The 10,806-nt window shown below is 41.0% G+C and overlaps 1 protein-coding gene across 8 annotated transcripts in view; it reads right to left on the bottom strand.

Annotated features, from left to right (window-relative positions):
• Positions 1 to 2,525: 2,525 nt before the first annotated feature.
• SCAPER (S-phase cyclin A associated protein in the ER) overlaps positions 2,526 to 10,806 on the bottom strand; it is a 509,648-nt gene continuing 501,367 nt past the window's right edge. For all 8 annotated transcript variants that reach the window (XM_081230140.1, XM_081230147.1, XM_081230145.1 and 5 more), the window contains 3 exons: positions 9,007 to 9,198; positions 4,550 to 4,601; positions 2,526 to 2,957 (listed from right to left, as the gene is read on the bottom strand). In XM_081230140.1, coding sequence (XP_081086266.1) covers positions 2,854 to 2,957; positions 4,550 to 4,601; positions 9,007 to 9,198 — 348 coding nt within the window. In that variant the 3' untranslated portion in view covers positions 2,526 to 2,853. The remainder of the gene's footprint in view (positions 2,958 to 4,549; positions 4,602 to 9,006; positions 9,199 to 10,806) is intronic.

Below are 10,806 nucleotides of genomic sequence, written 5' to 3'. Positions count from 1 at the left end.
CTGGTCCATAAGGTCAAGGGCTCGTGAGAGAGTGGGTCAGGGGGTGAGCGGAGGGGCAGGAGTTCAGGAAGGCTGAGCGATTCCTCAGTGGGAAACAGGACATTCAAGGCGGTGGTTTCAGTGTGGAAGGCAGGAGACCCCAGTGTTCTTTCGGGGCGTGGGAGCAGGGAGAGGGACGTGGAAGAAGAGGGATGGTGAGGAGTAATCCCTTCCCAGATTATTGAGACCCAAGAATTCAGAAAGCTTGGCAAGGACCTCTGGAAAAAATGGCCCACGTGCTTTTCTTCCTGGGGGAGGAAGGAAAGATGGTAGAGGAGGCGAGGTCCGGACCTAGATTCAGGGTTCGAGGGTCACAGCGCCTCCAATTGCCTGTAGGGAGGGAGAGGCTCCGGAACTCGGCAGAAAGCGGCATCCTGCTGGGTGTCCGGTGTGATGAGACCTGTAGAGCTCCGGGAAAGCGAGCTGCCGCCTAGAGCGAGAAATTCGGTTGGGCAGCGGCGTTGGGCGTTCAAATGTCGCTGCCCCCGGACCTCGGGCGGCTTTTACCTATTTGGCTCAAATTCTGGGCTCTAAAGCCCGGGCGAAATTGTTACTTTTGCTGCGACTGGGCCCAGTCGCATCCTCAGGTTTACAGGCTGGACCCAGCAGAGGCTTTTCGCTTCGGCCCAGCGGGTCCACCTGTGGCCCCTGAGACTCGGGAGACCCGGGACGTGGCCCCCGCCCCAGGAGAAAGCCAGTTGGTGGCACTTGCCTCCGCAAATTGGAACAAGATGTGCCTGCGCTCACCTGCGCGCGGTTCTCTACCCACCCCGGGAGAGTTTAGAAGTAGTAAAACCCAGGGGAGTTAGAGCTTAAATCACTCTAGCCCTGCGGAGCGCACAATAAAGGAGGGAACTTGAGACCTGCAGAAACCGCGCGGGTCGGGAGTCACAGAGGAGCCGCCAGACCCGATCCTCGCAGGCTCCCCAGCCGGGTGGAGCCGGGGTTTGTCTCAATCAAACCCTCTCCCCTCCCGGACGAGGGGCCCAAATGAGACCATTCAATTAAATGTTTAATTGCGAATTCTGGTATGGTTTCTGGAAGGTTAATCACAGCTGTCTCAATTATTTATGGCTTTTTGGCAAATTTCCGACCAGATAAGAAGTATATTCTACTGTGAAGCGTCTTGCAGGAAATCTGATAAATATTTGATTATTCCTTTCAGCTACAAGGATTCTGTGTCCACGCCCCAAGACCCGAGGGGCAAGCGGGATTTGGGAACTCCTCCCCTGGTTGGGGCGCCCCGGGCGACGGCGGGTCGCGCAAGGAGCCGGCCGCCGACACCTGGCTCCCCGGCCCTCGGGCAGCGGAAAAGCCCGGACCGCCGTCCTGGAGGAGGGCGCGGGCTCCAGGGCCCAGCCCCTCGGCCTCCCGGGGGCGCGGCGCTCAGCCCGGCCGCGGCTCGAGGTGTTTCGGAGCGCGCCGCGGCGAGGGTCCGGGCTCCTGGGTCCGGCGCCCCGGGCCGAGTCGCCGCCGAGCCCTGGGAGCGGGCTTCGCCGAGGCGGCGGGGACTTCCCGAGAGTCGGTCCCACTGGCCTCGGAGCCGCCCTCCCCGCCCCGAGCCCAGCCGGGCTTCGGCCCCGCAGCCCGAGCGCGCGGAAGACGCCGGGTCCCGGGCGGCGGAAGTACAGAGCGCACTGGGATGCGTTCGCTTTTTCTCTTTTTTTTTCGTTTGAAATTGGATCTCTTTATTTTCTATTTGCAAAGGAGTAAAAACAGCATATACAAAACTCGGCAGCCATGTGGGGCTCCAAAAAGAAGTGTCCTGAACATTAGGTAGCTAAGTTTGCTTTCAACAATCCTATGAAACTTCTGTATTTTCCAGGCCCCTCCGCCCCCAGTCTTGAATCTGATACGTATTAAAACCATTTTTTTCCCCCCGAGCAGATCTTTCTTCTTGGTAATGTTTGATCCTTATCTGACAGAAATTATTACCAATGTCACTCAGTGACCGGCTTAGCACTGACCGTTGGCTTAAGGTGGAGAAACGATGAGAACAAGATATGAAAAGGTCAACATCTCCTGGCAGACAATCCTCCCGTTCAGCTGTGAGCCGTGCACAGGAGTTGAAAACTTCAATTCAGAGCCCTTGTGACCGTCTGTTTTATTTTCACTTCGGTTTTCATTGCAGTTATTTGAGAAAATATTTTAGGGTGATTCACTATGGTTGATCTTTCTGGATCCGTAATTTTTATTCTGGAGAATTTCAGTTCAGCGATGCTATTCCTATAGGAGACTCTCAGTATTGGCCGCTAGGAAAGTTTAAGTAGACCAACGAATATAATGCTTTAAATTAATTTCAAATAGCCCCCAAAACATATTATGTAATTAGAATGTAAAACTGTTATAAACATCTTTTACTCAAACCTATAAAAGGGAAATTTAGAGCAGGTTGACTTTTAGTAAGTCTTTAATTAAGATACTTCCGGAGTTGGAATTAACGTTTTTCTTTCAAATTTGTATTGCTTTAACAAGAAAAGTCATCATTGCAAACAGAATAAGTTATTTTATTACAAGAACAAAACAGACTTGCTAATTTTATGTCTAATTTTACCCACATTACAAATGCAAAGTATATATTATCATAGGAGGTAAGTTACCAAACTCCAAAATATTGTGCATAAATGAAATAAACTCAACTTGCAGAATTAGAAAGAACATTAAAGTATCTACAGTCTTTATAAATAGTGCAAGGTATATACCATATCTACAGAGTATAAACATGTGAAAATGAACTTCTTAAGGAACAGTTAGAACGTTTGATCAATTTAAAATACTAATGAGGGTACTCAAATATACAACCAACCAAAACATTTATTTTTTCTCTTTTTTTAAGAAAAACTGTCGAGCTTCTTCCCAGGCCTGCTGAGGAAATCTGTTAGCCAGCTCAAGATAGTCTTGGGAACCAAGGCATTTTCCTGAGAGAGAAAAAAAAGAAGAGTAAAATTAAAAAGAGTTAAATTCTTCAAAATGTAAGAAATGAAAATTATTTTGATATCTAAAATGGAGACATACTCTTCAAATAAATCATGATGCAAATTTAAGTAAAGGTAACTGATCTATATCTATCTATAGTATAAAATATATAATATATATTTTAATCACAATCTATTTCATGCTTCTAACCTATTCAGACATTAACCCCTATGTAAAACATTATGAAAAACATTGTTTTTGGACTCTGGAGTAAGAAAATAAGTAAATAAGTATGGTAAACAAAATAAAGTGACAGTCATGTATTCCATCCTTAAGTTAGCCTTGAAAGGCTAAATCTGTATGTAAACTTTACATTTATTTTCTAAAATAGTCTATTTAATCTAAAACATGATTTTAGTTTAAACATAACTTTAAAAATGCTCCAATCTGGCACTCAGTCACCTAACAAAGCAGAGGGAACTGTCAGGAGCTTTACTGGCTCTTGAAACAAACGATCTCCTGGCCAGCCAGTCATCTAGCAGCAAGTATTTGAAAAACAGAATTCTTCCTCAGCAATAAGAATGTGGTGCTGCCAGGAGCTGCTTTACACTTAGAACTTAGAGGTTCACCTGGGCAATGAACTCAACATCTTGAAACATCTTGAAACATTTCTGGGGGATTTAATCTAAGCAAAAGGGGAACAGATGTCCAAGGTGCAAACTGGCAACTTAGTGTGGCATCATCATTTTTTAAAATCAAGTAAGCATATTATGAGCTGTCACCAGTAGAGTGATGACTTTTTCTAAGCAGAGCAGAGAACAGTTTCCTATTTGTTGTTTTGTGGATTAACCCATAGTAAATCCACACTGGGGAAAGCATGAAAGTTAGAGAAGATGGTCCCTTGGAAAAGGAAAGAAGGTTGAAACCAAGCAGACAGAGTCAGCCCCTGGGACTTCGCCTGCCAGATAGGCAGCAAATTGTGACTCATCCTTATGTCAGGAGAAAGAGGAAGAAAAAAGAATGTCTATACTTCTTACTGGCAAAAAAATTGCTGTACAATTAAAAATAAATACATTAGAAGATTTTTCTAGGCATTTTCATAAATTCAAAATTTAAAACATTGTTTTATAAGGTATAGTAACAAATTATGCTGATTTCTCTCTAGCCTCCAACAGCTTAAAAAAAAATGCTGTCATTGAGTCAGGGCAGAAGTGAACTTGCACACTAACACAGGCTTAGACAAATGGTACCAACTATGATGTTGACTTGAATTTCTAAAAAGGGGCATAGCTTTCTGTTTACTTCTCTGAGTGTCTGAACCAATAAAACATGACATTTTTTCATGATATTGTTATAGTTTTAGTTATATTCTCTTTTATGTACTTTTCAACACCTGCCCACTATAAACTGTATATTCTGATGTACTCATGCTTGATGACAAAATCAATTTCTTTATTCCCTGAAATATATTTGGTATCCGAATCTCAAATATTTTAGGTGATGTAATAAATTGATTTCTCTAACAGTTTCAGAGGGTTGAGTGAGAAATGTCCAGCTAACAAACACATGACATTTAATTTCAATAGAGACGTACCTTTGGGCTGATAAGACTGGGTATCTGCCTGACCTGGAGTCTGTGCAAAATCCTGTGTGAAACGAGAAAAGTGTTTTTTAATACCAATGCTACGAACAGAGAATTTTGCTGAGCGTGGCTTTAAAAATGCTTCTGAATTCTGAGGCAACTATTTTTTTTTTAAACATTTATTTTATTTATTTATTTATTTATTTTTGTGGTACGCAGGCCTCTCACTGTTGTGGCCTCCCCAGTTGCAGAACACAGGCTCCGGACGCGCAGGCTCAGCGGCCATGGCTCACGGGCCCAGCTGCTCCGCAGCATGTGGGATCTTCCTGGACCGGGGCACGAACGAACCCATATCCCCTGCATTGGCAGGCGGATTCTCAACCACTGTGCCACCAGGGAAGCCCGGGCCTGTGTTCCAGTAGCCATGGCTCATGGGCCCAGCCGCTCCGAGGCATGTGGGATCTTCTCGGACCGGGACATGAACCCGTGTCCCCTGCATCGGCAGGCGGACTCTCAACCACTGCGCCACCAGGGAAGCCCTTTTTTAACATCTTTATTGGAGTATGATTGCTTTACAGTGTTGTGTTAATTTCTGCTGTATAACAAAGTGAATCAGCTATACGTATACATATATCCCCATATCCCCTCCCTCTTGCACCTCCCTCCCACCCTCCCTATCCCCCCGCTCTAGGTGGTCACAAAGCACCAAGCTGATCTCCCTGTGCTATGCAGTTGCTTCCCACTAGCTTTCTGTTTTACATTTGGCAGTGTATATATGTCCATGCCACTCTCTCACTTCATCCCAGCTTACCCTTCCCCCTCCCTGTGTCCTCAAGTCCATTCTCTATGTCTCCATCTTTATTCCTGTCATGCCCCTAGGTTCATCACAACCATTTTTTTTTTAGATTCCATATATATGTGTTAGCATAGGGTATTTGTTTTTCTCTTTCTGACTTACTTCACTCTGTATGACAGACTCTAGGTCCATCCACCTTACTACAAATAACTCATTTTCGTTTCTTTTTATGGCTGAGTAATATTCCATTGTATATATGTGCCACATCTTCTTTATCCATTCATCTGTCGATGGACACTTAGGTTGCTTCCATGTCCTGGCTATTGTAAATAGTGCTGCAATGAACATTGTGGTACATGACTCTTTGAATTATGGTTTTCTCAGAGTATATGCCCAGTAGTGGGACTGCTGGGTCGTATGGTAGTTCTATTTTTAGTTTTTTAAGGAACCTCCATACTGTTCTCCATAGTGGCTGTATCAATTTACATTCCCACCAACAGTGTAAGAGGGTTCCCTTTTCTCCACACTCCGAGGCAACTGTTTTTGCATGAATAGTTTGGAGCCCAAATATAAAAGCTGAAGAAACTGACATTATGTAATTCAGGTTCTCATATGTTTAAATCAAATAATGATGACTCAAATCTTGCTAAATATCACCAGGGGCCAGGTTGTTGCCTCCTGTGTAAAGTACAACTTTGTTTTATATCTAACAAACTGAATTCTTTAGCCAAATACTGTCTTAAAATATTGACAGATTTTTAACATTTTAAAAAGCACAACTATAAAAGCCCTTATGTATTCTGCAGCTATATCTTTTTTTAAATTGAAGTATAATTGACATACAGTATCATATTAGCTTCAGGTGTGCACCATAGTGATTCTGTATTCATTTACATTCTGAAATGGTCACCATGATATGTCTAGTTAACATCTGTTACCATACAAAGTTATTATATTATTGACTATATTTCCTATGCTGTACATTACATTCCCATGACATTTATTTTATAGTTGCAAGTCTGGGGGCTTCCCTGGTGGCACAGTGGTTGAGAGTCCGCCTGCCAATGCAGGACACACGGGTTCGGGCCCTGGTCTGGGAGGATCCCGCATGCCGCGGAGCGGCTGGCCCTGTGAGCCACAATTACTGAGCCTGCGCGTCTGGGGCCTGTGCTCCACAACGGGAGAGGCTGCGATAGTGAGAGGCCCGCGCACCACGATGAGGAGTGGCCCCCACTTGCCACAACTAGAGAAAGCCCTCGCACAGAAACGAAGACCCAACACAGCCATAAATAAATAAATAAATATAGTTGCAAGTCTGTACCTCTTAATTCCCTTCACCTATTTTGCCCACCTCCCACCTCCCCATGCCTCTTTCCCAACCACCAGTTTGTTCTCTGTATCTATGACTCTGTTTCTGTTTTGTTATGTTTGCTTGTTTTTTATATTCCACATATAAGTGAAACCATATGGTAAAATTGCCTTTCTCTGTCTGACTTATTTCATGTAGCATAATACTCTTTAGGTCCATCCATTCTGCAGCTAGATCTTAAAGTCTAGTAATTTTACTCTTAGATGGAACATGAAAAATGTCATCTATAATATGTAAAGTTTCAGGAACCTAGGACAAACTACTAGCCCTTATTTTTAATATAATTTTCTAGTAACTATTAATCATCTAACACAGGGGACCTTGAAGAACCATTTTATAAACTAAAATCCAATGTATTTTCATTCCCTTGAGCACAATTATTTATAGAAAAAAACGAAACTTGATTTAACTCCAGCAATCTAAAGTGCTATCCCAAATAAGCATTATAAGAAATTTCTGTAGTATTTATAAAATCTGTGTGCTAAAATAAAATGTATGTTAAATGTGTTACATTTACATTAAATTACATTTAATTGTGTGTTAACTGTAATGGAGAAGAGTTGAATTAGAAGTACTCCGAGATCAACACCAGATGAAAATAATATATATGATCCTTACTTTAGATTCTGATACCATTTATAGTTTTATAAATTGTTTTCCAAGCAGTTGAAAATGTAAGGGACTAAGTTGGTACAGATGCAAAATTGTCTTTGCTCAACATTCACTCTCTTGATTCAACAATCACTGTCCTGGTTGAGGCCTCTCTGCTCATGCCATGAAAAACTGCATATCACCTCCCTGGCAGTCCCTGTCCCCCTTTCTTGCATTACTTTTCTCCATAGCACTTAATACCATCTGACATGCTATTTATTTTACTTATTTATTTGTTTTTTGTTTTGACTCCCCCCATTCTAATGAAAGATCTTTAAAGGAAGGAATTTGTATCTGTGTTATTTGCTGCTGTATTTCCAGTGCCTAGAGCAGTGCCCAGCACACCAAGGGCACTAAAAAATTACCTGTTGAATGAAAGAAAGAATGAATTTTAAGATCACAGTCTTAAAATTCTCTATAAGATATTTTCTGTTTAAATTTAATCCTAAGGCTATGAGAATATCTGAAGAATCCTAAATGTTAATTGTGATGTTTATATAAAAATTCATTAAGATTTTAATTATTAATCACAAGATGTTCTTTGCAAAATCCGTACCCTACTTATAGATCTGAATATCTTTGAAGAAATTTTCAGAAATTGGAATCCAGACTCAAACAGAACAATTAAGCTGAAAATAAAACATTTCTAAACAATTGATCTAGTATGTTTATTAACTGATCATCTAATAGAGGATAGTTTAAGAAATGTAAACTACTAATTGCCATCTAAGGTGAAGAAGGCTTGGGGGACTCTTTAGCCATCCCAGCCAGCTGGGCACAGTTACACCCTTTCAAAAGTGATATTCGTATATTAGCCAGAATAAGGAACAATAACAATACAGAGCTCTGCTTTCTGTTTCATTATTATGAACAGAAAACACTGTCTATTAATCACATGTGCATCATGGAACAAAAACAGATTGGTTTTAGGGTGGAACATTTGAAGGAAAATGGAAGATTTTCAGCAAATAATGATATACAATGGCAGAAAAAAAAATCACAGGACTAGCTATTAGCAAATGTTAAAGAATAGCCAACTTGATTTTCTATTGTCAAGACTGGGTTAATTTAGATGTGGAAATACTGCTTTGCTTTGCTACAGTACTAATTCTTATTCCAGTCCTACAGAATTTAACTGGATCAGAAAAATATAAGGCCATACTTAAAAGTTTTAGATTTAAGAAAAAGCAACATAACAGATTTTTATTATACACACAAGGCTGTGTGTGTATTTATTTATTTATTTAAAAATTTATTTAAAATATTTATTTAAAAATTTACAAATAAACTGACATTTTAATTGATCTTTCTTCAGCAATCATTATCTTTTCCCTATAAATAGACAAAAAGCAAGATGAATTAACAGTTAAAGCCTTAAAGAAGTCTTTTAAAAAACATTTCCTTAGTGCAGGCTTACCATTTCATTAACTGGAAAAATACCCTTTTCTTGAAATCCTCCAAGTAGAAATTATACAACACCCAAACCCCAGTTTTACTATCATGATATTTTAGAAATTAATTTCAAGCACAGAAATATGTGAAATTTTTAAAAGGTAGAGTGGATGGCAAGAATAAACAGCTGGTTCGCTTTTACTTTTCAACTGCATTAGCTTACACACAGAGCCAGAGAATTAGGCATAACACAGAAGGTACCTGAATGAACGTGGCCAGTAGAACACAGCTCATCTCCTGCTCCAGAATGATCTTGTTCTGAAGATTGTTGTAACAAGCAGCGATAAGTGAAGGGAACAGCACTTTGATCAGCCGTGGGTCACTGAAATACTGGAAGGGCAACTGGCAAAGCTTCTGCAGCACCGTGGGGTGGCGGCCGGACTGCACGATGACCTGAAACAGAGGAGGAACCCCAGGTCAGCTGCCAAAAAGCCCCGGCCTGCCTGCCCTGTGTCCCCCTTCCCCAGCCAGTAGTGCCAGTAAGAACCATGGAGAACATGCTGAATAAGTGTAAGGAGGAAAGAAAAAGACTCCTAAACTCCTTACCAGAGCTTAACTTAAGTGACATTTGAAAGGAGCAGAAAAGAAAGAAATCTCATTTCCTAACTTAAGGAAAAGATTCCAAAAGTTCTGCACCCATTTAAGTTCATATAATCCACGAGGAATCATGCACTTATCATGGAGAGAGGGTGCCTGTGAAATGGGTTTGGGATACACACTGCTTTAACAGAGTGCCCCACCCTTCACTCTTCCCCTTAAAGCAAAACAGCCATATTCCTTAAAACCTGCAAAGAGTTCACTCACAAGAAAGATACCCTTTCTTATAGTCCTGCCCACTAACCTAGCTCACGGAATATACTGAACACAGATAGATCTATTCTGTATGCAGACAAACCCTTGGAAAGAAAAGGGGATTGTAAAGGGAACGGGAACAGTTTCAGCAAACACAGGCTCCAAAAGTTCCTTCCTCCGATCCATACAGCTTATCTATGTTTCCATCAGTGCCACTGAGTCTAAAAGGAGAATTGTTTAGATAAATGAGACTGTTGTCTTGAAGCAGTCTAGGTTTACAACTGTGTACATTTTAAGAAATGGGGCAATGCAATTAATGGGCTTGCAGGGAAGCCCTCCTAACTTACTCCCTAGGCCTACATGATAAACTAAGAAATGTCAAAATCAGATCTGTTTCAAGTAACCTTGATTAGACTGTTCTAATATAAAAGAGCTGGGTGACCCAAAGCCCACTTCTTGGTATAGGAGGAAGCTCACGGAAGGTTAGGAACACTGTAAAATCTAAGGTCAAGACCGTAAATTGTACTTGGAAAAACACAGTTTTACAGGTACACACCCAGACAGGACTGCATTCAAATTAAAACCAGAAGGACAGAATGAAACAGCAGAGGCAGGAGAAACATAAATTACAGGGATTTACAAGTTTTCAAAGTACTTTTAACAATACTTTAAGAATACACTCTCAGATGATAATGCAGTTTGGTTTAAGAAGAAAATCAACAAAGTAATAGTTCACATATTTTAGTTCAATAGCTAAAGTGACATCAAAAACCTTTGGAGAATGTTGATAGGGACTTGTTAATACCTTCAAATCCAGCAGGAATTTTAAAGACTTGCAGTGTGACAATTCAGCACATGGCTATATGTTGCCATTTCTGACACTGGCTGAGAAAAATATGCCCTATCATCCACTTTATTGATAAAGCATTTGCTTAAATCTTTAATTATTAGCTACAAATTTTGTAGCACAGCCAAATGATCATCACTTTAGAATTTATAATGATACCATTATTAGAAGTCTCTTTTCTCCCTTTGGACAAAAATTAAGAACAAGTTTTTTCTTTGGAACTTCACTGTTAAAATGCTATTATTGGAAGACTCACTGATTGAAAAGATATTAAACTGGACAGTCTGGCTAGCACAGGCACAATGTTAACTCAAAGATGACAACTCCTGGTTCCTGGTAAATTAGCCTAGAACATGAGAGCT

Source organism: Mesoplodon bidens (genome assembly GCF_964165515.1).
Source record: "Mesoplodon bidens genome assembly, chromosome: 3".
In the NCBI taxonomy this organism is placed as follows: domain Eukaryota; kingdom Metazoa; phylum Chordata; class Mammalia; order Artiodactyla; family Ziphiidae; genus Mesoplodon; species Mesoplodon bidens.
This window is presented reverse-complemented; position numbering and strand designations above follow the sequence as displayed.